At 44.1% G+C, this 27,798-nt stretch overlaps 1 protein-coding gene across 2 annotated transcripts in view; it reads right to left on the reverse strand.

Moving 5' to 3' along the window:
* LOC120957315 (nuclear receptor coactivator 2) overlaps window positions 1-27,798 on the reverse strand; it is a 124,649-nt gene that overhangs the window by 53,693 nt on the left and 43,158 nt on the right. The window contains exons 1-3 of one of the 2 annotated variants that reach the window (XM_049609512.1): window positions 24,932-25,087; window positions 19,934-20,912; window positions 15,547-15,668 (exon numbers count right to left, since the gene is read on the reverse strand). In XM_049609512.1, the coding sequence (XP_049465469.1) occupies window positions 15,547-15,575 (29 nt within the window). In that variant the 5' untranslated portion in view covers window positions 15,576-15,668; window positions 19,934-20,912; window positions 24,932-25,087. Of the gene's footprint in view, window positions 1-15,546; window positions 15,669-19,933; window positions 20,913-24,931; window positions 25,088-27,798 lie in introns of those variants that run through there. The other variant, XM_049609513.1, reaches the window with a different exon arrangement.

Consider the following 27,798-nt stretch of genomic DNA (forward strand, 5'->3'; position numbering starts at 1 on the left):
CTCTCGCTCTCTCTTGCTCCATCTTCGCAGCGCGCTCCCGTTACACTGTCTCGTTTCTTCCCTCTTGCTTATCGATCTTGGCGCCACAAGCACACAGAAGGTACTCTCCTACCTCCCTCCCAATCGCCCACCTTCCCTCCCACTCCTTTGGACACCATCTGTTCGGAAGTTGGTGGACTTCGGTCAGCGCGGAGTATACGCGGCTTCGAATCCGGTCGATCGGCCGTCGGACCGAGCCAACCGAACGCACCACACACAGCTACAGCCAGCATTGCGGACACGTTCCAATCTTCGATAATCCATTCGGGTAGAGTCGCGCAAGCAACAACTACACCTTTCAACAATCAGCAATCAAAAACAAAACATCAAGCTTTGGTGTAGGCTTTACTGTGAAGAGTGCCTTTGCTGGATAGGTTTGTTGATGTTGATGGTGGGTTGGGCAGGGCGACAAAATAAAACTCACCGCGTAGTGTTAAAAGAGACTACAGTAAGCTATTTTATAATTTCTTGAAGGTAGGGACAAGCCCTTTTGATTGCAAACTTATTATAACTTGTGATTTTTTCTTGGGCCATTGTTGCAGCTTTAGATATCTACAAAAAGTGTAATTGTCTGCAACTGGATTGAATTCCATTTTAATTTAATCTCCATTTGAATGTTCTCTAAATTGCAAATCAAAACCAAGGTTAGAATGGATTTAATGTTGTATGTCTTACATCAGCGATCAAATATGATCTGTATAAGCCTTGTTAATTTTTTGTACTTTTAATTATTGCTTCCAACGCGCCTATTTTTTCAGTGATTTGTCTATCTTAAGTGGATAAATTTAGGCTCTAGTAGAAATCATTACTCTGTCAACAGTTACGGTGAAGTAACATCAAAGTTAACGATAGGAAGAAAATAGCTTTTTCCTTAGAAAGTAACCTATTTATTCTATTGGAATCTTATAGCAACACACACAGGAAACTAAATACGCTACAAGAACAGGAAACTCTTCTTTCGTTTCAAAAATCTTTTGCTCGTGGTTGTTTACCACTAAAACAAATATGCCCTTATTATTTTGGGTTGTCATTCTACAAGTATGTCTCAATCTTAAAATATTGGTAAATTATAAAGATGAATATTCTCCCCATAAAATGTATTTAAGCATACAACCATACACCGATTATTATTTACATTAATGTAACAACACACATTAACAACAGAATGGAAATGTTATGTCAACTATTAAACGTACGATTGAACAGTGAAAAGTGTCTCACGAAACAGTTCGAGACTAGTAAACAATCTATTTATTGTCGCCGAAAATGAACTAACTGCTAGTTTGTGGCTGCTCCGCACATCGTTACCGACAAACGTGACAAACGACATCGTGTGGATGTAGCAGGAATGGGCCTCGTCGAAAATCCACCATCCAACAGCAACAAAACATACACACCAGCAGCAGGGTACATTAAAAATTCGTCCAATGGAAATTAAATGTCTTCCCCGTGCAGACCTGTGTCGCGTCAAACAAGCACACATAAATTCTTGCTGGACGCAATTATTTATGTTTAATGGCCCATTCAACAGTGCCCGTCGAAATATGGCGACGCTGGAGGGTGTGGGAGACCACCCCGTCCATCGTTGCCCGCCAATCTCTCCCACAAGTGCCGTTAGCTTAGGATAGTTGGGTTCGGGTTACATTTCTAATTAATTGCAAAATTGGCATCGCTCGAGTGCACTCTGGCTCAGCTGATGAAGGGCTGATGGGATGGTAGTTACTACAGAAAGGATCATGCATAAGCAACATAAATCACATCCGCAAAGAAAGCTTTTGTATTTCATCATCGACCGTGCACTATTACATTATAAAAGAGGTTTTGTACGATTTAGTGAGATTAATTTATTTCTCTTTCATTTTCTAAACCACGATTTGCATTCCAGTGGTGGTTGAATGGTGCACTCGAAATGTGAGCAAATTAAATGGATAATTAATTATGGTACAGCAAGTACAGGTTTAATTTCATAAAAACGAAACCCCAACAAACTGTTCCCAAATACCACAGCAGTACAAACGAACCCTTTGCTTCTTTGCACCCCATTGAAAGATGTTACATTGTAACCGCAATAGAACCAAGAGCCAACAAGACCGTATGCCAACCAACTGTGGTGAACAAAAATGCATAGCTCTGAGCACACGGTGCCCATAAATCAAACAGTCATTTGGTTGAGAAGCAATTAATTACGATAAAATCTTTACCAAAATTGATTATCCCTGCGCGTAACCAATAAAGATACATTTTGAAAGTATAAGCAACGATGTACATTTTATATACTCATCTTTTAACATAATTTAACTTAATATACATCTATCAAGTTTATCAAGGCTGGTGGGCCAATCCCATCGAACAGTGAAAAACATCGACTGCTTTATTTCCCATAATGCAACACCCAATGGCAATGATTGATGGAGGAAACAAAACAAAGAAGAATACACTTTAATAATAAAAAAAATGGCGCTTTAAGAACCGTCCACATCAAGCGGCAGCAGCGCCAACCCGAACGATGAGCGCAGTGCGCGGCAGAGGCTGGCGCTGCGCACATAAATTTCGTTTTCGTTCAATGTTACAACATTGACCTGATTAACCAATCGCTCGAATCGGATCCATGGCTCGAATGCTGCTGGTCGTGCGAGAGCTGGCTCAAAGAGGGAGGGGAAAAAGCAAAATAAACCTTTCGCGTACAATGCGCACGCGGCGCGCGCCGCCGCCGCCAATGCAGCTTCTTCTGCGCTGCTGCATCGGTGGTGCATGCTGGGGCGAAACCTTTGGTGGACACACCACCACACGCGCACCGGTAGCGATGTTGTGTTGGGCGCTACTGCTGTAAGCAGTAGTATGTTTAAGCATCCCTCCAAGCCATATTATGATTTTGTGGTTCAAAATGCATTAATTGCTGCGCTGCGAGAGAGCATTCTGGTACATTAGCACTGAAGTGAGGAGCATCAGAATGGAAACGTTTTATTTGCCATTAGTTCCTCTCTTCGCGATCTACATCGAGGTTCGACACTTTTCAACGCAACACACATACACACACACTCGGTAAATGCTACGTAAATTACCAACGCCACCCAAACGTAACAATTACGCCGCCTCACAACTACACCGACCAGTCTCATCTTATAATGCTGCCGCTCAACAACATCTCACCACACACCAAAGCGATGCTCCGCTGGTTCGCTCGCATAAGAATCGTGAAGGTACGCGTGCGCGCGCGGATCGTGTTGCTCGTAATTCGCGGGCGCAAACGCGTGTGTTGGTGAACGAACGAAGTGTGTGCCACTCATCTAACGCGACAGCACAGGTACACGCAGCATACAGCAGCGCGATTTCAGCGCGATGGATGAGAGATGAGTGTGGATTGATTGCTCGCGACGGCAGCGCACAGTTAGCGCGATTGCGCGTATCGTATCGCGCGCGTTGGCCCTCAGAGTACGGGAGAAGGCCAGCGCAATTCAGCGCACACCAAATGCGGTACCACACGATCGCGCACGTCGTTGTTCACGTGATGTGCTGCTCTAAGTGGTGCGCGTACTTAGTGCGATTTGCCACACTATCTAATATCCAGAGCGCATTGGTTTCGGCCGCATGCTGACGGTCAGAATTGTTTTGTGTGTGTTGTAATACAGCAGGAACAACCAGCTTCTATTCTTAGCAGCCCGTCGTCTACACACGTGAAAAGGGCTCGATCGGTTCCGCGAACACTGCAAGGTATCATAACCGCATAATGCGATTGTTTGCGTGTTGGATGCAAGGGCCGAGTGTGGAGCGTGCAAGTGCAAAGGCGGCATTGTTAAATAAGCTTAAAACTGCACAAGGACTTTAGCCATCGCGATAACTTATCAGTTTGCTTTCTTCTAGTAGCCTTCGGGAGAAGAGAGAGAGCGCTACCGGAAAGCAACGACGTCTAATCAAAACCACAGGAGGGAAATTGATAATAGTCACAATCATTTATGGTTACTGTCCCACACGAGCTCGATAGGCAGCGTGGTACAAATTGGTAGGAAATAAAATTATTGCAAAATTCATACAACCTAAGAATACATACAATGGGTTAAAAAAACTAAGAGCAAGTCATGAATTTTTATTTTAATTAAGAGCAATTCTAGAAAAAAAATACAGGGTTTTCATAGTTAATTGCTAAATTGAACCACTCGCGAGATATTTTCAACAGCTTTCACATGTTATGTTTGCATCACAATATTTGTTGCGTATTGGACCATTCTTCCGTTAACAAAATATAAACAAAATTGTAATTTAAAAAATCCAATTCTTCAATCAATTAACACGTCACATTCTGGATTTAGTTTGACAGCGTTATTACTGTTGGGTTTCATAAATCTTTCGTTGAGATTCATTCATATGAATCTTCAGCGATGAATGATTCGAATAGCGAATCGAATCTCTAATGATTTATGCAGCTCTAAAGATGTTTTGAATCTCTAAAGATTCGTGAATCTAAAATCATCAAGGATTCATGAATCTCTTAAGATTCACGATTCTCCAAGGTTTCTCCTCGTAGCGAAACAAACTATCCGGCTTCGTCCTACTTGTCAAGAATTCTCGAAAACCTGTATAGGCTGGCATGACTACGTAGTTACGGTAAGAAGAATATTAATAAGAATCTTTGGTGATTTACGAAACCCTTTAGATTAATGAATCTTTTGAGATTCGTGAATCTATCGAGGTTCATTAATCATTTGAGATTCATAAATCTTTCGAGATTCATGAATCTTTCAAGAACATGGATCTTTGAGATTCATGAATCTTTCCAACTAAGATTCAGATTGATTGAATCATTTCAAAGATTCCTTCAGATTCATGAATCTGAATCAGATTTACCCAACACTAGTTGTTACTTGACAGCATGATATTCGTGTTTGGGAAAATGACAGACAAAGTTCAATGTATTTAAAGGGCGATTATTTTAGTTTATTTACGCGCTAAATGTACCACATACAAAAGTAGCTTAATATAGATGTTCAAGTTTGAATCGAGTGTAAACATCATTGATCACATCTTACTAGATGTTTTTCAACTGTTCAGCTGTGACATTTTGTGTTGGCATCACAATAAAGTTTTAGTTTACACCTTACACATGATTTTCAACACATCACAAAGAACTGTCAGACTTTTTCCAGCTTTTTTTCTTATTCTGGAAGAACGATCCAAAAATGCCGTATTGCTACTTAATCCAGCTTGAGACAGCCGAAAATCGTTTGGAAGAACTGGAAAACAGTTGTCATGAAAATAAACCATATGATAGCTGACAAAAAAACATCTCGCAAACATTTAAAAATATTGTTGAACTTGAAAATTGACTCGGAAACTCTGTAAATAATGTGTTGCGCAAATTTCGTTTCAAATTTTACATCATTTTTGCATTAAATTTCACGAATCCTTTGATCCGCTATTTTACGAACAGTTCCAGAAAAAAACCACTCACAATTAATTATGCAAAATGTTGTGCCCTGCAACGTAAAATGAAGTTATGTATTCTCCGTGGCGCAAATGAAAAGTTATAACAAAAATTAAAACTTACGAGCAAAGTCGTCGCGTCCCTCCCGCTCACTAAAGAAAATACCATCGGATGGCACAAAACTTAAGCCAGAGTGTTTCATTAAAACGAAAGCGGCCCACCGGTGGACTGGTATCTGGTTCTACGCTTCCCACTCACCGGTGGGAAACATTGTGAAGCTTCCGCTCACGAAGTGTGGCGAAAATAATTAGACGCACGCGTGCGCGAAACGCAAAATACCAATCATTTACAATTTTGATTTTAATGAAACTGTGGTTAGCCTAGTACTACAAAAGCCGTATCCCTCCCCCGGGGCTCAACCAATGGCCGTGTCGAATATAATGCCAACATTCCAGACATTACTGCTTCCTCGTTTGACAAGATAAGCCACACGAGTTGTTTTTTCTTTATTAGTTGTCATTGTCGTTATGCATTGCAACCCGGAAGTTGGCGACAGTGGCGCCATACAGGCATGTTGCTATGTCATCTTCCCGTAGTGGGGGACCACCACAAACAAGGGGGAGGGGAAGCATTAAAAAGCCAACAGCAAGACGTCTTGAGAAGATGGACTGTACAGCATTACCACGCGCATACAACGAATACACACGCATTAGAACGCATTGATGTGGATACACACTGCAACACATAAGCACACACAAACTGTGCCTATCCGCGCGCCCTTGGCCAGATGGCAGGGAAAATAAACACATCCCTCCAGCGCTGGAACGTTTAAAAGCACATAAAAATGTCAGCATACCACATCATAAAACACAATTATAATTAGTTAAAGTCAGTCATTCGTTTCAATTTTCGTTTCATGTTTCACGGCCTCATCCTGCGCCGGGTATAGCACACAGCACACAGCCCACACTCGGCTTGCTGCGCCTCTACCAACCAACAGAACCCGCTACATTTCGCTGCCCTTGCTGCAACGATGTGGCGCTGCGTATGCTCGCGCTGCGGTGTGTGTCTGTGCGTTTTGAGACGTTATTCTTCTCCGGATCCGGCAAAGTTTATGCGCTGCTTTCGCAAAGGCACCTCTACAACGGACCGACGCCCCAAGACAAGGTTTTTATTTTATGTTTTACCACAAGCTTTGCGGTGGCGGCGTTCGTTGCTTGTTGCCGGCTGTCTTCGAGCTGTTTTATCACTTTCATCACTTGCTTGGCATTTACCGCTCGCTCGGTCGAGTTGTGAGACCCTTCACAGTCACACGGGCGTGTTTTTTCGTCTGCGTGCAAACGATAACGTACGGGGGATGCAGGTGGTGTTGCTTTTTATTGCACCAAGCATAATAAATCAATACAAAATGCATACAAATCGCAAACCATGCCTCATCAATTTATTGCGCTTTTTAATTGCTTGCAGCAACGCAATTGGGAGGTGCTGGCTAATTTTATGATTCCCGTTTCTTCCTTTTACGACTGACTCTGTTTGGCACGTCTCAATGCTTAAATGAAGCATAATTGAACTACAGCTAGAGCTGATGGGAATGACAGAAATAAGAAATGTCCTCATCGCATTTGCCGGAAAAGGTTTAACTTCTGCATTGATCAATATTCGGAAAGCCAGGAATTTGTATCACAGCTTGGGTGGGGCCGGAGACATACCACCCCTGACGGAAAGCTCTAGAAAGCGCTAACGGCGAAATGAGAGAACCGAAACGCTTTGGGTTTCGAATGGGATGCGCGCGTGTACGTACGTGGGTAGGGGGAAGGGACGAGAAATTTCATTAAATGCAACAGAAGGCAAAAAAAACGAACCAACACACACGTCTTTCCCGTAGTGAAAGCGAAATCAATTTGCCTGAGAAGACCCTTCAAAACCAGCCCCCGACCAACTGTCATCTATTGAAGTCATTTTCTCTTCCAGTTTTCCCAGACTTTTTTTCTCGTTCTCTCGCCTTCACTCTCTATTTCTTATCACCTGCGTGTGAGTGTGTGTGTGTGTGTGTGCATGTGTGTAGGAAAATTCAATCCAGTGTCGGGAAAAGTGCTTCAGCTCAATCACGTACACGCACCCACCCGCCTTAGAGTAAATCGGAAGCGGACAGAACAGGTTGTTACCGCTGTTGTCATATTTCACATTTCCAATCACTCAAACAAGATTTCAGCCGTTTGTTGGTGGAGGTGAACAGAGCGAAACAGTTCGCAAGCAGGAAAGGCGAAAAACGTCCACTATTCATGGGGGGGGGGGGGGGGGAAAAAAATCCCATCCATACCAGCGAAGATGAAGCTGTATGAATGTTTCTTTACATTATTCAATTAGGAGAATTTACACGGGGGCAGGTGATATGTATTTGCGCGAAAGTTTGTGAGCTTTATACCTGCAACATAGTACCAGAGTTAAATCTGATGGTTGGGGTAGTTTTTGTTCAATTTTCAATAGCATTATCTGGAAAGCTTTGACAATCTGACAGTTTGCAGCATTCTGAGCTATTCTCAATCATATCGTTAATGTGCTCACACCCGGGTAATGCTGCTTTTCTAACAAACGACGCTCTGATACACTATCGCAGTTCAATTTAAAAGACACAAAGTTTAGAATGAATGCCAACCCAAGAGCTTGTTGCTGCCCGCGTGTTCTTAAAAGAGGATGACCCCCAAAAAGCCCATTAATATACAGGGACATAAATTTTAATTACTGATAATTGACGCCCTGCTAATGATGCGTATTAACACGTGGCTTATTTACGACCATCTGGTGAGCACCTTTTTTCTTTCTCTCACTCTCTGTCTTCAACCCTCTCTCGACTAAAAGAGAAAGCACACCAACAATGGTTGGCACATTCTCAGGCCCTTCAGTCGCTTCTAAGCGCCGCTCGATCGGGCGAAAATCGGGGAAATTGAATGGAAAATGTGTGTGTGTGGGTTTGTGGCACCAAAGCCCGGTCACCCTGGTGAACACGCATCCTACACGGCACAGTGTGTACGGCCTATGGAAACCTAGCAGCAACCTAGAGGAGAGCTAACGGTACACCACATCCACCGCCACACGTTCCATGGCGCACGCTGTAGCCAGCAGAAGGGTAATTTTTACTGCACATGAGCAGCATTATCGCCTCGGGGAGTCCTCCAACGTGGAGCCAGTAGATTGGGACGCTTGACGCAGTTGACGTACACAGCAGCAGCAGCAGCCGCCATGTCTTCATTACATTTTCGGCACAAAGCCTCGAAGATGATTTACGAGCAACTGGCTGCTTACTGGATTTGTTCTCGCATCTTCTTCGTGGCGCTGCGCGGTCTTGCCAAATAATGAGGAACGGGTGTATGTGTGATGGTGAAATTTTGATACCTTCTCCAGGGAGAGAGACGAGAAAAGCGAAGAAAAAAATCAAACTCACTTACTATCCGGCGAAAGGCAGTTTGTGATTAGAAACAGTAACAACAAGAACAAGAACAACAACAACAACAACAACAACAACAACACAACCCTCAGAAAAGATGGTAGCAAAGCGGAGCGGAAAGCAAACTGCGCACGATTAAAAGCGCTAACAATAATTTCATAATTAGCGATGGGGTTTGAAAAAGTCAATACCGCAAAAAGCGAAGGCAAACAAACGCACGGCACAACGAGGCAAATTATCATCCCGACAGCTGTGCGGGGTGCGATGTTTGTGCGTATGAGCAAAGCCAGTGGTCGGGGAGTTTGGGTCTCTGCCGATTACACAAAACCAGAATGGTCATATACTGTCATGTTCAATTGTACATTAATTTAAAGTCAGCCTGTTTATGTTTTCTCCCTTCCATACATTTTTGTTCGTTTTTCCCATACATGAAAGAAACAAACCAGCAAAGTTTTACCTTCAAGCAGATATCGAAAGTTTGACAAGACTGGTAGGAGAAGGCACGACCGAAAGTACACGTTTCAAATGGGGGGAGATTGTGCCATCTCACTTAAACCGTTCTGCCAAGCGTGCAAGACAGTGTAGTGTGGCGTGTGTGTGTATGTACCGAGCTGTCTTCCGAACAGCCTTAGACACGGCACGGACGAGCGGGAGAGGAGAGCAAATGCTGCCGAGTGGCTGTTGCTGGGGAATTCAAGCATACACAGCCAACCAGATCAATTAGCGATGATGATCGCAAGCTGGTAAACACAAATAACAGTAATCTGTAAAACGAAACAATCCGCAACAAACACTCACCATCATCACCACCAAAGCAAAAAAAAAAGCAAACAATAACACAGCCAGTAACGGTAAGTGGTAACATGACGCGAATCATAAGAGAAGGTGGAGAAATTCAAAAAACCAGCATGTTGTGCGAATCGATAAACGTTGCAAATTGTGCCAATATAAAAAAGGGAATATAGATGATAGCCATTTTTATACAACATGTAATACAACCCAAAAGCTGCAATAGCTATTTTGTTTGCAGGCAATCAAATCACATGCCCAATAATGACGATGACTGAATCGGAAGAAAGAAACACAATTATCAAGGTAATATTTCAATCAACACGATTAAATGCGTCGAGGGAGTTTTCGTTCCCAAAACATAGCTAGACGTGCCACGCCAACCGGCTAAAATCAATAACCTAAAGCAGCTTAAATGAGTCTCTGGCAGACTGCGACACACCGCGACCGGGGAGAATTGGATTCAACGAGCGGGAAAGGTTTTGTTGAAATTGCATCGATCCAATGCATTAGTAAACGCGAGCCGCTTGCTTTTATAATGCTGCCACGCATACCATCACCATCATCATCAGCATTACGCGGTAGTTGTAGTGCGCTCTCGCCCATCAGCTTGCCAGCCTCTCCGTGCCATTTTAAACGTTTGCCATTCTCAGCTGATGAAAGTCGAAATTGCTCGAGTGCTAGAGCGAAAGTAAATTCGCTGTAAAATCAATACCATTAGCTCCTATCAGCAACCCTCAGTTTCATTCCAATGCGAGCCTTACATTCTTGTGATTATTTTTGTTTAATTTAATAGCAAATTAAAAATAAAACACAGTTTCAGGGAGGAGTCAAATGCTAATTTCTCCCCTTTCTTGACTGTTTGGCTTCAGAAAGAAAAGTGAAGTGAGTTTTCACAGCGTATGCAAAATAAACACACTAGCGCATTGCATTGCATCAAAAACTTTGGATTGTTTTCCTGTCGCTGGCCAAGGATTTCCGTTGCCAACGTGCGCTTCGCTCCGAGTAAACTTGCATTCGTCATCGAAACGGTGAAATTCCGAAACAACGGCATCGGGTGCAGAGAAGAGACAGAGTTGCACACGTCGCTGGTGTTAGGCTTTTTTTCTTTTGTTTTTCAAACACAACCCCCTACTACTTCCCCTGTAGTCTGTTGCATGCAATAGTTCTTCTGACGTATCCGTTGTGTTAGTGGGAACTGGTCTCACAAAACACGCACAGAAAAGCTGACAAAAATAATAATACTTTTCTGCTATCGCTGCAATGGTAACAGCAGTCCCCCCTTACCACTCGCTAGTTGTCACGTGTTTGCGTTCATGCTTAGCCGGAGCTTATGATTCACTTTTTAGGAATTTACTTACAGAAAAGTTTGTTCAGTGTTAAGCCCGTGCTTCGTTCATGGTTTCTTAGTTCTGATGAAACTCAGCAAATAAGCATGTGAATTTTGAAAAAATCTTCCTTTTATTTAAATGTCTTTCTCATTTGTACTATAAATCTTAGATGATAGGAATTCTGAAATCAGATTCACATTGTATCATAAGAGGGAACCAGAAATTAATTGCTTAATGATTTGCCAGCTTTGAAGAATGCTGCTCAAACAACCAAGCGCTCCGTAGAATAATGTGATATAGGTGGCATTCGCAACGCATCCGATGGACATGACAAATCATCACACATCAAAGCATCGCATGTCGTGGTCGACGACGTTAATCGCGATGAACTTTGGTACGAACCTGTCTGCGGTTTAATCAAGCCCAATGACAGAATAATTGCCTCACTTGCCACACCACGGCAGACACCTTTGCCAGCCCGACAGCTGGAGATTGTGCTGTGACGTGTAACGTATCATTCGAGCAGTTCTTTCGACGGATATTGCTGGTATCTTGCACCTTTTTTTCTTCTTTCCTTTCATTACAATAAAATGTTCAAGTACGCGCCTCAGCGGAATGGAAAGAACACGGTGTGCCTTCTTAATACCTTAGAATGATAATGATTGTGTGTGCATGCGTGTGTGTGGTGTGGCATCGTCGTACAGGGACACACGAGAGACGCGCCAGAACACACGCACAGCACACCAGCATATCTTCATCGGTCATTTACGACATGATTGCGTGTAATTAAACATTAATCCTCGCGTTCAGTCTGTGCAGGCCATTTCCAGATCGACACACGACGCGCTGCAAGATGTAGATTAAATTGTGCTCAACCTTAAGCACAACGCAGTGTCAAAGATCATCTTTGTTCTCGCTCGCGGGGAAGGACGTGTACGTGTTTACGAGGTTATGAAATTGTGGAAAGCAAACGAAATAAAAACGAAAAAAAAAAATTGCTTCATTTTCTATGTTTTGCAGTGCTGGATTGATATTGATGCGATCTTAATCTCAACTATCTGAATCTGATTATTCTATTTCCTATCGTGAGGAATTTCATTTCCGTTGCTCATGAATAGCAGAGCCTTTAGTAACTCAATACAACGCACTGTGAGATGGCGTGTTGGTGTAGGAATTTATAAGCCTATTAAATGCTGAAACATTAATTCAGATAAAAACGATGCTTCAGAGCTTTATCGATGAGACGAGAGCGTAACCCCACGCAATCCAAAGCATAGAGGGAGGCGCAGAAAAAAAAACTATCGCAACACTCCAGTCGTGATTGGAGATAGGCTTCATTTCCGGGCGACAAAACCGATACGCTCGTTACTTGATATCGCTTCTTCTCTTCTGCCTCTAGTATGGCGACATCGCTCGAAGGAAGACACAAATTTAGAATTGCGATCGTTCCGCGTAGCAATGTCTGTAGTGTGACAAGCGAGATATGAAATAAAGAACTCTTTATTTACTTTCCTCCAACCTCCTTCATACCGCACTGGAATAGATCTTTAGGCGTAAAACTAAGAGATACTTTACAAAAATCAATTTATCGTATCGAATTAAACCCGCACACTCTAGGTTATCTTGAACATGAAAATGGCCCACGTGCCACATGGATGAGATGAAGCACACTTGCGCCAACAGATTCCGTAAAGGCGTAAAGACACACAACACCACCTTGGACGTTTCTTTTTTTTGGGGAAACGTAATTTAGTCCAACAGTTGGGAAAACACGGGATCTTATTTGTGTCCCGTACAGGTTATCATCGTGCGCCACGTACTATCGACGATTTGTTCCCGAAACAGAACAGCAAACAACGCTTGTGGGCGCGCTAGTGGTAGGCTGAAGATTTGGAGAGTTCAATTCCAGCTGTGTGTACATTGCCTGCTGGATGAAAAGTTTTGTACGACAGGTTAGACGTAAACGCCACAAACTTTGTTGTAAATAAGTGCGGACAAGTTTGTTAAAAATACGAATGTTGGGAGTTGGTTGAATTCATGGCGAGAGATGCTACAAATTGCATGCTAAACAGTAATCACCAAAAGCTATTATGGAATGCAACAACTATCTCGGTTATGTAGGATCTTGTTATCTTACATTGCATAGAAAATGTACGTTAGGTAGTTATTAATCTTTCAGAACTCGTTCCAATGTCTTATCTTAGAGATATTCTAACCACGGCAACTAGGCAAACTCTCTCTAAAGACTCTAACGATTTGCTGGACCAATTCAATATCGCAATCCGTAGCAGCATTGTATGATCATGTAACCAAACGCTACCCAACGATACCTTGTGCTTGTGAGGGCATCTATGTGTGTTTGTATTTGCTAACAATAAATGCCAACAAATCAATTTATTTTGAGGATGACCTGCCTCAACTCAATTATCGTTTGCTTGGAGCGCTCTGCACAACTGCAAAGCACAAAATCAAAACGCTTTGCACATGACCGTGAGTGTGTGTGTGAGTATGTAGTTTGCACCGTCACCATTATCGTCCGATGCAAGCGATGCACAATGCACTGGACTGCTAGGTGCACACACCGCATGCAAGGGCTGGTGGGCTCGGGCCCGGTGGATGACTAAAGCAACAATAATGAACGACGAGCATATGACGGGAGATTCTTCCGTTTCATTGATCGTGCGATGACTAATGTCCCGTCCGAAAGACGCTAAATTTGTGTCAACAATCGATGTGCAGGTCTGCGCACAAATGTCTTTTCATCCACCGGAGACAAATGGATCCACATCACATCAGGAGCTTCATTTGGAACTCGCCAGCACAGAAGCTCTTAATGGTGTGCTCACATGTTGGCAATTGTCGATTGGCATATGTCGATCGAAACATTCGGAAGGAGTGCAGCAAATGAGATGTGCATTATTGGAGCAATTCAATTGGTTTCATTGGGAAATAGAATCATCATCCCGCTGCTGTTCGATCACGGCACACGAGACGACGCCGCTCGGGTTGGAAATTAAACCATCTGTCTCCCCCCCCCTAGCCAGTGTTGATGGTAAAAGACATGACAGAAACATTTACAAATCGTTCCTTTGGCTTAAACAACGGCTCTTCGCTGCACGTTTGCTCACTCACGGCCGCTGGCGATATGCACACACACCACCACTTCGATAAACATTCATTTTCAGATTGTCCATAGAGTCACAAAGGGCGGACAGTGAATGCGAATCGTAAACGTTAATAGCTGGCTCGCCGTACTTCTGTGCGTTAGCCTTTGCATGTGCAAGCAATGCTTCTCCGACTAACACTGCAGCAGAAACTGCAGCGTCGCGTTTGCTATGAAAAGCTGATGATGCTCCAAGCAGGGAAGGATGTCCGGGCAGCAGTGTTAAAAAGGAAGGAAACCCAGATTTGATGGTGCTTCTCTATTCGTTCTCTCCCTCTACCTCTCTCTCTCTCTTTCTCTCTCGCTCCTCTCTGAGTCTTAAACTCGACAATTTGCAACTCACTCGGTTCGAAAGCCTTGCCCAACGGCACACTGATTTAGTTTACATAGCACCAGCAACGACCCGCCGCCGACTGTGCACAATTTTGCACATAAATCGATATACGCTCGGCCCCATTTCCTCATCCTCCTCCTCCCTCACTGGTGTGCATGCCCGCGCGTCCATATTCAGCGGAGAGACGCGTTCTCGCGTCAAAACGATTTAATCTAATCGGTTCGCTTGGAATCTAATCCGCGAAAACAAAACACTGGCGCGTCTTGGCGTTTGCGATGAAGCTGGAATTGAATGCAACCGCTGGCGATGGGGTGTTATGGAGAATGGAGCGGCAATGCAGTGTCATGTACCCGTCGATGCATCTCTTCTTGGCATCAGGGGCGCACGGTTTTGGTATCCTTTGCAGCACCACAACAACACACCATACCCACACACACACACATTGTGTTGCGTCGATCCCATCGATGGAGTGTTTATGCGGAAGAAGAAGAGGAAAAAAAAACATAGACACAGGACGGGACGGAACAAACGTTTCTAGCTGAAAACAGCTACACGATGATGCAATCCCCGGCCGCTGTATCAATGCCCCGGGAGGATTGGGTTTATCTGACGATGTCCCTTCACTGTCTCTCCCCTACACTACCCTGCCCAACGGTGCCGTTTGATCAATAGAGTGCCACCGAGTGCACGGGGAGTGCAATTTCAATTTCAAATCAAACGATCAAAAGCAATCACACGTCCAACCAACCAACCAACCAACCAAAGGCCGGTAGGGAAGACTTGGTTTGCTACACTGTTGTTCGTAGTGTCGAGTAATGTTCACAAAACAGCACCACAAACACAAGTAGCATGAACAGATAATGCTCCAAGGCTAATTTTGGAGACGTTTCTCGGAGGGGGAGGAGCCGGTAGAGAAAATTAGAGAGCAAAAACGCACGGTTCGATGCGTTTTGTATTGTTTTTTGTCTCTCTCTCTCTCTCTCTATTATCATCAAAACAGCTTTACAAATAAAAACCGTCACTTACCCTGCATTTTCAGCCGCAGCAATTGACATGTGAGACTCATCTAAGAGCTGAAGGGGCGAAGGGCCCTGTGGAGGCGCGGGGGGAGCTGTAAGTCGCTCCGTGGTCGCTGATACGCCAGCCACCTGGAAGGAGTGTTGGAAAAATAGTGACAGTGAGAACACACGCTTGCAATTACAAAGCACAGCAACATGGCGGACGACCCCGCGCCAACAGTAGGGAAGCGGCAAGGCAATTCACACAAACACAAGCACCCAACGGGACCAAGAAAAAGAAGGAAGCAATTTTCACATTCGATCAAGAGCAAACATGTGAGAGGATACGACGAGTCGGAGGAGAAATGGGCGAGTCGCTGCTGCTGCTGCCGTTTGCCTCGTCTGCTCTCCAATGCTCGCCCTATCCCCCGAGAGCTGGCTGCATTTGCAACCGTTATTGGATCAGCAAAGACAAAGCGCGAGAGCAGCAAGAGCCGAAAAGGGTTTTTGCTTCCCAGCGCTACAAGACAAACTCTCCTCTGACGGTGAGTGGTAAGCGCGCGCGCAACTAAGATTCCGGCGCTTGTGTTTTGCTGCCAAAACAAAAAAAAAACGCTTTTGCTTTGCTGTGAAAAAGATACCCCCCATTGCGATTGCTGCTGCTACTGCAGTCAGCATATTAATTCCGGCGTACCGGCAGGCACACAATTGTTAGGTTAGCTACGCTACTGTACTAGAAGAAGGTTGGAAATAGTATGACTGGTTTTCTCTCTGCAGTTACCCTCGATCTCTATGCACGTTAGCGGTATGACATCAAGAGATTAATTGTGACAAGAACCTGGTTTCCCCTTTGCCAACCCAGGAAGGGAGAGAGAGAGAGAGGAATTGTACACTGTTTGAAGGGAACGCTAAAACGTGCATCTCCCGCATGGGTGCATAATTGCACACGGCGATGCAACTAGTTGCGGGATTAGGGCTGCGAGGGTTCACATTGTGCAAATTCCAAGTTCCACACACGTGATTGGGTCAAATTCGTAGCTTTTTCTGTGGTCCAAAGACACACATACATACATACCCCCGTCCCTTGTGCTAATTTGTGCGCTAACGGGTTGCACAAAGGGAAAAGCAAATGCTCACACACCACACGATGGAATTGCAGAAAAGCATCGGATGCAAAGCGGTTAAATTATGTAAAGGGTAAACAAGACCTGGACAAACATGATTTCAGCCACACTTGACTTCCATCCCTTTGGCATGGGTAATATATTGTATAATCACTCGTTCGGTAACTGCACATGAAATGAGGAAAGTGTTCCAATACTTCAAGGGGAATGAAGCGAAACGCAAAGATAAATATTATTCCAATACCAGAACCTTTTGATAATGAAAATCACAACAACAAAAGATATGCACAATTGCATAAGATACTAGTAGAACTGTCAAGGAAGTTGGTTTGACAATTTTCAACAAAACATTAAAAAGGTTTCTAGTTCAAATATGTTTTCTAGTAAATTCCAAATCGATATTTGAGCATGATGTAGGTTCTAAATCAACTTTTGAAACCAATTCACTCATTTCGTTTGACACTAAAATGTACAAACCTTTTAATGAGATTTGATGAGAGAGATTGGATCAGGAAAATATTTAAACCTAATCCATGAATGAATGAAACTTCTAATATTATAAAATCAAATATTTTTTCGACAATATTTTGTTCCCCTACGACATCTACACAGGCAGCATTATTTAATGGAATCTATTATAGTTCTGGAGAGGCTCTTCTTATTCTGTTCCGGATTTCGCACAACTCACCTACTATGCCAATCTTTGGCAGCAAATTAAGTTAAGATGCAATGGCAAAAATGCTACTCCAACAGAGATCAACAACGCAGCAAATATTTTGCGCATGATTCAATCCGGGATGTACTCTCCCATTTCCCATTTCGTGCCGATGTTTGGGCCGCGCAAAAATAAACAAATCATCTCGGATCTCGTTTTCTATTTCGATGCCACGCAGAACACTAATTGTGTATTCGCCGGCTCTCTTTTCTTCCACAGAGATGTTGGTTGGGCACAGCACTTGTTCGTACGTCAGCTGGGAGATGATTTCGAGAAAGTTTTCCCCCTTCTAATGGTGTTAGTTAAAACATCTAGCTCAGCGAAACCGTCACACTCCCACGAATTAGCGTAGAAAACAACAACAGAAAATAAAAACACCGGCCAAAGTAAATAAATCGACTTTGCCACTGCACACACACATGGTGGAGGAGTTCGAGGTGTGCAAAATGATCAGAAAAATCACGCTTCACTGTTCAAGGTAACCTTCGCCTTCGAAATGGCGAGCGAAAAAGTGAAACAAGCGAGCACGAGACCATCTAACCCCCCACCAAGCCTCCCAACATTCGCACCACCAAAAGACGCATACACACACACACACGAACACGAACAAAGGTGTAGTGTGCGCACCGTGTGGCATGAAGCTTAATTTGCTCGCCCTCACCCGCACACCCTTTGGGAGCGAATGTGGGGTTGGTTGGTGGGGCTCTTGCTACGACAGAGCCTGGCACACGCCATTTGCCGGTTGCGATGGAGCCGGAGCATCATAACCGAACCAGGCCCGCGCCCCTTCAGGCTGGAAGCGATCGTGAGATCAAGAAAATCCAAAACCTTCCAAACCAATCATGTGCACAGCGAACTGGAACAGCGAGCAATTATAAGAAGAAAAAACCCCACTCTGTTGTTGTATGGTGGTTTCTGTCTTATTTGTGTTTTTTCCTCTTTTCTTTGATAGGTTTTAGGCTGTCGTTTGCACACACAAACACACATGTATAAAGTTTGCAAAAAATGAAGAACAACACACCAAAAAGCTACCGATGCACCCGTGTGTGACGTGGTTGGTGGTGAATAATTGACGAAACACTTAATAGCCTTTTAATGGCAACGAAATTAATCCCGGCTCAGCTCCAGTAGAAACAGACAAGGAGCATTGCTATTTGCTATTTTAACAGGCTAATTATCGCACCTAGGAATCTTCAAGAAACGGTGAGCATTCGATTTGGCAATAGGATGTAAGAACTTTGATTGAGAGGCGTATCAGAATTGCAAAATTCAATGAATTACAATCCGAAATACATAAATTAAAAAGATAAAAAGAAACACTATTCAATACATATTCCGATGATGGGCGCTTTCACGATACTTCAGTCAGTTTTTTTTTGTTGTAAATAGCCATTTGATAATCGGCGATTGAAATCATGGCTGAAAAAAATATAAATAAAAGCCTAGTGGTCGCATGTTCGATTAGGTTGGATTATTTAACATTTATAGCTTTGATTTCAGATGAATAACGCAAGCAAAATTTGTGCGACGTTATTTTGTGAACATTGGGTATTTTTAAAGTATAAAATGGCTACATCACAGATTTTATCGATAGGACAAGTTATATTCTGGCAAAACCAGCAGAAAGAAAAAAAATCGCATCACGGTAGATTCCAAGAGGCTTTTTCTAAAAACCCTTGAACTGGTGCAGTTTAAGGGAAATTGCTCAAATTCTCGAAAATGTATGGTCGAAAACGCCAATTGGGCTGTTTAATACAATTGTACCACTTGTATAACATGAACCACTGACAGACTAAAATTTCTACTTTGAAACCTAAATCATAGAAGGGTGACCATCACAGAAGTATGAAGATCAGTGTTTCGTAGGAAGATATGATGGTCCGTTACATTAATTGTAATCCAATTGGATTGTTTATTGTACATGCGTGATTTATGGGCATCCAAAACCCTCAATTCTGAACTGGATCACCATTTGCTTATGGTCTATGCTCTTCTAGTTTCCAGACATCCAATGCTACACTCGAAACGAGGATGCATTTCGTGTTTTGTACATTTTACCCGTCCAAAAAACGATCACATATGAGGAACATTGGAAATCCTCACAAACGTAAGGAGGAAAAGGACAAACGTAAGAAACAACACAGATTATTCGGCTCGTCGCTTGCATTCGCCTTGCATGGCAAAGGAAGGATATCGAGCGTTTTTCCTTCGAGCGAACAAACACAAACATTGCGCTCGCGTAAACACTCGCTTAGAGAGAGAGATAAACAAATCCAAACACGACCGGCCCAGGAACGTCGTCGAACGCACAACAGAAAGAATGAAGAGAAGAAAAAAGAACGGAACACAAAGATTGTCGCCTGATAGACGATTACTTGCTGTGGTGCATGTTGTGCGTGCGTGTGTGCATTGCTATCCCATTTCCCATCCCACCTTCGGGCTAAAAAGCCTAACCCAAAAAAAAAACCATCAGCAAACTCGACAGAGAAAGGGACAGAAATCGAAAGTTAGGTTTAATAATAACGCACAAGGACAGGGCGGTGTGCACACGGGCACAGGCAATCATGTATACCCACCAGGTCTAACGAGTAATCCCAAATTTTGAAGCACTAAAATAAACAATTCACCAGCGAAGAATTTTCCCGCACACACGCTTGGTTGTAGCGCGCGCTCGGCGTTGTCGTCGGCTTGCAGCACACTTGGGTTAGGAAACCAAACAATTTTAACAACAATAACAACAACAAATACGACACACCGACGCACCAAACCTTACGACGCGAAAGGACACGACCGGAAGGGAATGGAAGAAATGCAACAAACGCGGCGAGAACGACGTTGCACACACACACACACAGGATCGCGCGATCGTTGTGCTGTTTACGCCCTCCACTCTGCCCTGCGTCTACCGGATAAGGGGGAAACACACCGTATGTGCGTGCGTGTGTATGTGTGGGGGGGGGGATAATTATTTAATCACTCGCTTCTTCCTCGTCGCACTGCACTTCTAGAAATAGACACTGAGACGGATCGCCTCCTCAGGCGAGCAGGACGCGCTTGCGCATTCGCCAAGGATCACATACGCGTGCACAGACACACAAACACATACGTATACCGGCCCACAAACACATTGGCGCACACAAGCACTCACCTACGGACACACATACATACACACACTCCTTTTTTTCTCGCACCAGTAAATGATAAAGTAAACGATTACGCGATGTAAACGTGACGATCCCCCGATAACGACCCTTTCGCCGCTAGAGCACACTAGAGGAATGGCTCAAGGATACCGGGCACCGCGGGCATGCGAGAACTCGCACTAATGCCACACATTTACAAACACACCAGCACACGCACCTACACAAATGACACTCACTGTAATATATATTTTTTATCTTTCAATTTCCATTAGAAATCAAGCGCTTACTCGCGCTTGCTAAGCATCATTTCATCACAGAAACTTTGGAGACACCTTTCCTTTTCGCACACACTTATTTACCACTCACAAGCAGCACACGGAGTCAAGCACACGAGATACAACGCCGCCCTTGGCTGTGGGGAAAAGGACAACAAAATACGGTAATCACCCCACTCGAAATAGCGCCTCCTCTCGCATAGGCGCGATGCGGTAGAGGTTAAAAATAATGCAAACACAACAAGCAGGGCCCACACCATGCTCTTGCCCAGACCAGAGGTTTAGATACTTGCTGTGATGGTGTAGATCGCCCGTGTGAATCACACATGCACCACACATCAACTCATCGCTTTTTGTCTATCAATCTCGCTAGATTGCATCGTCCAAAACCTAATCTAAATATTGTTAATTTTGCTGCACAGATTTTCAATTAAAATATCGATGTGTGCTAGTCGGCGCGAATGTGCGAAGAATGTGTTTGCGTTTGCCGTGCGGCCATTTTCAACAGTTTCTACCCCAACTGGTCCATCATATTATTAGCGAACCGAGCAGCATCAGCACAATTTAGCGACAGGTTAGAAGATGCTCACCATCGTCTACCGTAAACTATAATGCTGCCCTCGATCGGCTCAAAACACAACACACAAAACAACTAACCCAGCCGAAGCCTCTGTACGCGAAGAAAAACAACAAACCATGTAGGAACAATAGCCCGCGAGAAGGGTGAAGGGAAGCGAAGGATCAAGCGAAAAGGGGCAGTTTTGCGAAGCATCTCCACCCAGCGCTGATCAATGCGGGGAGAGAATTGCAGAGACACGGGGGACAGGGACAAGACCAAACAACAAAACGCCACGAAGACACGGCGCGGAACGCGATCGTCGTCGTTGCGATCGAAAAGCGGGTCTTACTCCACTCTGCCACTCCATCCCAATTCCCCCTGTCAGCACAACAAAATTCCTTCAACCCCCTGAAGAGTTTCGATCGAGAACCAACCCCCTTCGTTTGCGTTTTTAGTCTGTGCAAGTGTGTGTGTGTGCGTTTGTTGCACATCTCTCACTAAATCGCGCGCTCTCTCTCTCTCTCCCTCTCTCTCTGTCACTTGCTTTTCTAGATTCTGATTTCATCTTGGCCCTTATTTTGCTCTCGCTCCGCGTATTTGTACTGCCTCTTCCGTTCGCGATTGCGTTGAAAAAGCTCCGCGCGCACGCAGCGTTGCGCGGCGCTGAGAGTCTCGATCTCCCTCTCATTCTCTCGCTCTACTTAAGCCTCAAACGCTGCTTTTCTTTTCCACCTTCCGCTATTTTTGCCCTGGCACGCATACAAACAAACACACCCTGTGCCGGAGGGGTGCTGCTTTGCGCAGTTTATAACGCACTGCGAAGGTTTTTGTCTGTTTTTGAGAGATGTTGATCTGGTTGATTTTCATTGGGCTGCTGCTACTGGCTGCTTCGCTGCAGTTTCTTGCAGAAGAGGCCGGGGTGCTCCGGGTTCGCCTAGCGCTACTAGCAGGTTGTGCAACACAGGCCAGGAAGTGATGATGTGTGGTGCTGCATCGCGCGATCTGGCGTTTTGAATCAGAAAACAACAACCACGAAAAACGAAATTATACCCCGTCTTAGTGGCACAGGACCATTTGTTTCGTATTTTAAAAAGGAGCAGTTTACCGTTCAACAGCAATGAGCTAACAAACGGAGGGAAAAATGGTCACTATCTTCCACTTTCTTACCCATTTCTTCCCCTTTCTATCTCTTGGGCGGCTGTGACCAACCCGTTTGTTTTTATATAATTTTAATGAGTTATGACACGCCGGCGTTTTCCTTTTTCTTTAATTTTCATTCCACCTGCTACAGCATAGCATGTGTCCTCAGGTTGAAGCTTCAATTGCAAAACATTCAGCTTAATGTTTTCCCGAAAAAGCATGTGTGTGCACTTGATTGTTTTTAAAAGTGGAGAAAACCACAGTTAAGCTAACGGTGGCAGTAACACGTTTCGTGTTTCTCTATTTGTTGTTGTTGCTGCTGTTACTCTCGGCGCTGCATCATCGTATATGCACGCCACACACCACGATAACACTCATGTGTTGGAAGCATATTCGCTTCGCCAAAGTAAGGGGTTGCCGTTTTTTATCGTGGTCTGAGAGAAGCAGAGAGACCAATTCACGCATGCACGAACACATACACACTGTAGCCTTACCGAAAACGACAGTAAAGCACGCAACACGAAGGGGGTTGGTTTTCCAGCTCTTGCTCGGTGGTTTCTTTATCAACTTTCCTCCACAATCTGTTTGACGTGCGCGCCCGAGCAAAGTAGTTGAAAGGGTAAAGAAAAATAAATGAATAAAAAATTTATACACCGATGTATCACACGCCCACATATCTTTGGCGACACCTGTGTGCAAAATCAACACTTAGAGAAACATGTTAAACTTTTTTTTAACTATAATAAGTAGGGGACACTAGAGTAAGTGAGGGTAACAATGATATCAATCTCTCACAATCCCGCAACTAAAACACAACGATTAACATCGTGCACTGTTGATCGATTTAAACAGGAATCGATATCGTTCGGCCTTGTAAAAGACGACATGCTTCTTGATTCAACTATTCGAGCGCTCCAGCCAAACCGGTTTCTATTGCACTATATAAAGCTACACATTTCAAACTGAGCTGTACAGCAGTTTTCATGTTCGCAACAATCTTACTGAGTATCTGTGCGTGTTTTTCTTTTACAGCGTATTCTTTGTTCCAACTTTTTATTTTATCACTGACGTGTGTATCTTCTTATCTTGAAGCTGAGTGTCGGGGAAGTATTTTAACGATCCACTGACTCGCGACACAGCACCACGACCAACCTAAATCTATACAACTTACAACGAGAAAAGTGATTTTTTTATTCAATTTCATTAAGAACCAATTACACAAATTTAGAGACCAGGTAAATGCGACTCATTTGGTTCGATTGTAGGTGACAATTAATTATTTCATTTTCATCCACATAAAACCCTCCTCAGCACATCATCACATCCCCTACCAGCAGTAGGTATTATTTTTACAAACTCGTAACTGATAGTCTTTGCTGCCTTTTTTTTTTGTTCGATCATTAATCACATCACAAATGTTTCACATTCTAGCAAACCCGATCTCGCCTAATCATAATCGCAGCACAAGCAAGACGACAAATGAAGAAACATAGACACACAAAGAGCCGAAGGAGAGAATGGGCAGAGATATGAAGAGCTTCATGTTATCAGTTAGCACCGACCGGATGGACACAGACACGCACACACACACACGACCTAGCCGCTAGTGCAATAAGGGTGGAACAGGCAACGTTTGTCAATCGGAAACCGCTTGGACGGTTAGGTTTTCGCAGAGAGTTTTGCCCGATGCCTGCAGTTAGCAGTGGTCAAGCGAACCCCCTGTCTCAAGCACTGTTTCACTTGAATTACGCAATAAATATGGGAAACTGTAAGCGATCGATGCGTTCCGTCATCAAGCAGCACCAAACCCGATTTTGCTGGTGGCCTCAGCTCAGGCCAGCTCACACACCAAAAACGACCAACAACACAAACCTTCAACATTTCTGCCTGTTTCTGACTTCCCCCTGTCCGATTGTTGATGGTGTGTGTGTGCGCGCTGCGCAATACTGTTATATTTATGCACGACGGGTGCATTTTTGCATGTACTAACTTTCACAGCAGCGTGAAGAAACGGAAGTTTTACGTTTGCAAACAACACCGGGACCATTCGGGCAAACGGGAACAGCCCGTATAAACTGTTGAGGTTTCGCTATGACGCACAGCAGCAACACAACATCACACACAGACGCACCAGACAAGCACACACAAATACGTATATCGACACTATGTAGAATGTAATGACAACAGGCTGGAAATTGGTCGTCGAAACACTACCCCTCTTGGAGGTCACACGACGCAATGGTTTTACAACAAAATGCGTGTGGTTTTTGTGTGTAGCTGGGTACACACCAATCCACTGATGGTAGTAGTAGCAGATCGATAGGTTCAAGCCGTTCCTTATAATACTACACTTCTTCCACACCGTCAGCAGAACGGATCTAACACAGCTAGGAAGTACGGCAAATCAGCCCTACACCACAATTCCAAGAATAAAACCGTCACTTGTCGATGCCTTACATTTCTTACACCACCGAAGCTTTTACTCTTTATTCTACTCTGACTCTGTACGTTGCATTTAAGAAGCACGTAGTAGTGGAAGTTTCGCGAAACGCACGCACGCACGGAAATTGTGACCGCCCCTCACGAAATGCGAACTCAAAATGAGCGTTAATTTCCGACTGAGCGGCCGACTTCCTGTACGTCCGCGAAAGGCACTCACTCACTCGCCGCTCGTGCACTCATCAGTGCACTGCCAGCTCACGCGCGTAGCGGTGTGTGTGTGTGTCACTCATAAAAGCTGCTGAGTTCTTGGAATTGCTCTCCGAAAAAGCTCTCCAAGCTCTCCACCAGCCTACCCCAAACCCACATTTGAGTGTGCGAGCGTCCTCGCAGCAATCCACTCGCAACAGGACGGAGCGCAACTTGCTCAGGGTGGAGAGCTTTTTGCTGTGTTGCGTACTGACCCTGTGCCCGTTTCCAACGCTACTGCTGTAGTCTTTTCTATTCGGAGTCTTGCGGATGACTTGCATACACATACACCCGATTCTCGTCCGATTAGGAGGAGCCCGCGCGGTGGTAGTGGGACACCGAAGCATATGCGGGGCGGCGGCTCCCAAACGGAAACTTGCCGAGCCGAAAAACCATTAGAACTCCGAAGGTAACCAGTTTTGGTTTCGGGGAGTGATACATTAACTACACACAACTATGTTGGTTTGCGTCAGGCGCGATGGGATTCGGTGCGGCTGTGTGTGTGAGATAGCTGTGGCGCTGGAAACCTCTCTGGGTTGGAGGTTTGCCCCTGAAGTGACTTGGGTTGCTCGGCTACGCGGAACAGAGGGCCACGTTCCGAAACGAAAAGCTATTGGAGGGGGAGGGATAGAGGTTGGTGGTGCTTCCGCGGAAACATGTTTTTATTTTTTTTTGGAGAATGAGAGTTTGAAGTAATTGGCATTAGATGTTTCCATTAGATTACACGATTAAACGATGTTTATAGCAATGTGAAGAGCATATGGCGTTTTTGCGATGATTTTTTGTAATATTCGCACCAAAAATGATGAACTGCAACGCAATGATGTAAATGTGTTGTTGGCAAATCGGTTTTTTTGTTGCTGTGTGTTAAATACACAATTCTATAAGCTTAAAAGGGTAGTTCGAGTTCGACGAACTTCAACACTTATGTCCATCGAAGGGATCATATTATGGTGTCTAATGAGCAAAAAACATGGCGCTTGTAAAACACATTCCCCCTTAAACACTGTTTGGGATAAATTGTTATAATTAGTCGTAAAATATCAATTAATCTGTGTCCGAACCTGGCGATATCAGAACATATTCCAAAACATAGATTTTCACGCTGGTTCAAACGTTGCAAAAAAAGTCATATCTTGAAAACCAAATCCTTCAGTTGCTGAAAGATGCTTCAAAAGTACAATGCCGTGATAGAAGTAAATAAATGCCACATTAAAAAAAAAAGGTTGTAATGCATGACTTACGCAAGTTCCTTTGATCACGTGTTTGGAAAATTATGTAGAATGATGACATACCTAAAAGAGAACAAACAAAACAATTCTGTTAGTATGATGATTCATGTTATTCCAGCTGAAAAAGAAGCACTTTCATTGCGGTTCCAATCGACTGTATTGCATCAGTGTGTGCGCTAACCCACACTGCACAGCGGTCATTAGCCGGGATAAATTATCAAAAATAAAAATCTTTGTTTTGTTAAATTTATTTCATGTTTTCGCCAAGTTAACTTGGCAAAATTCAATATTTACTAATATATCTAAGATAATCGACAATACGGGTGGGCCGTAATAATTAAACAAATAAATGAATAAAATATCTAAGATAACAGAATTCCACCAGAGCCATCTTTCAAAAGTACAATAATACCAATCAAAAAGATTTTTTTTATTCACAAATAACAGCTTCGGTTCCGGTATTGCTTATAATCAAATAGATTGAACTTTGACAAAACTGACGAGTTTACGCCATTTCATATTACCTATGTCTAAGAGTATTATGCCGGCAATCGCTTCAAGCTGCCCATTGTGCATTGGCGACATGATGGATTACACTTATTCTATTAGCAATTACCAAGAACACTAGCTTGCAAAAAGGTCATTTACGCGCGGTTCATGATAATTTACGGCATAATTTTCCATCCGATTGTGCGACGACGGATGAGGCCGCTCGAGACGGCATCGAGAACTGCACACATTATGCAGCAGGCGCTCAACACAATACGCACTTCTGTTGCCATTGCAGCACTAAGTGTCACTTTTCTACGAAACCAATGATTTCTCGTCTCGTGCACTGAGTGGCGCCTCCATCACAAAGCCAAAGAGCAAACGAGAGAGCTGCTATATGTGTGTGTGTGTGCATGACGCGGATCGGATTGCATCATTTCACTGGCCTGAGTGGCCATCACCACTCTCGCCGTCCGGTGGCGAGTTTCTATTGCTCCTCTCGCATCGTCCAATCCGACCAATGCGAGTGTACAGCAAACGCGACCAGAATGGATCTTCGGATGGAGTTGATGGAGCCCGGTAAAGCAGCAAAAAAAGCACTTCCAAACCCCTGATCTCACACAACGGGTAGGCTGTCGTCCCCCACCGTGTGCAAGGTACATCTTGGCAGCCCAAACAACGGCCCAAACCGTACGCCGAAGCTAGCGAGAGAGTGCTCCAACCGACGAAACTGGTTTCTTCTACGCCATTGGCAAACGGTACGACGCGGGCACCCCGCGGGAGCGGTGGCAACTCTCGCAACGGTCCCACCACACAGCAGAGTATGTGGGACCTGAAATATGAGCAATCGTTTTGACTGTGGCAGGAGCCGTACTGTGCTGCGGGCCGCGCGAGTGATGATCACGCTGGTTCCCA

This window comes from Anopheles coluzzii, chromosome 3, assembly GCF_943734685.1.
Source record: "Anopheles coluzzii chromosome 3, AcolN3, whole genome shotgun sequence".
Taxonomy (NCBI): Eukaryota; Metazoa; Arthropoda; class Insecta; order Diptera; family Culicidae; genus Anopheles; species Anopheles coluzzii.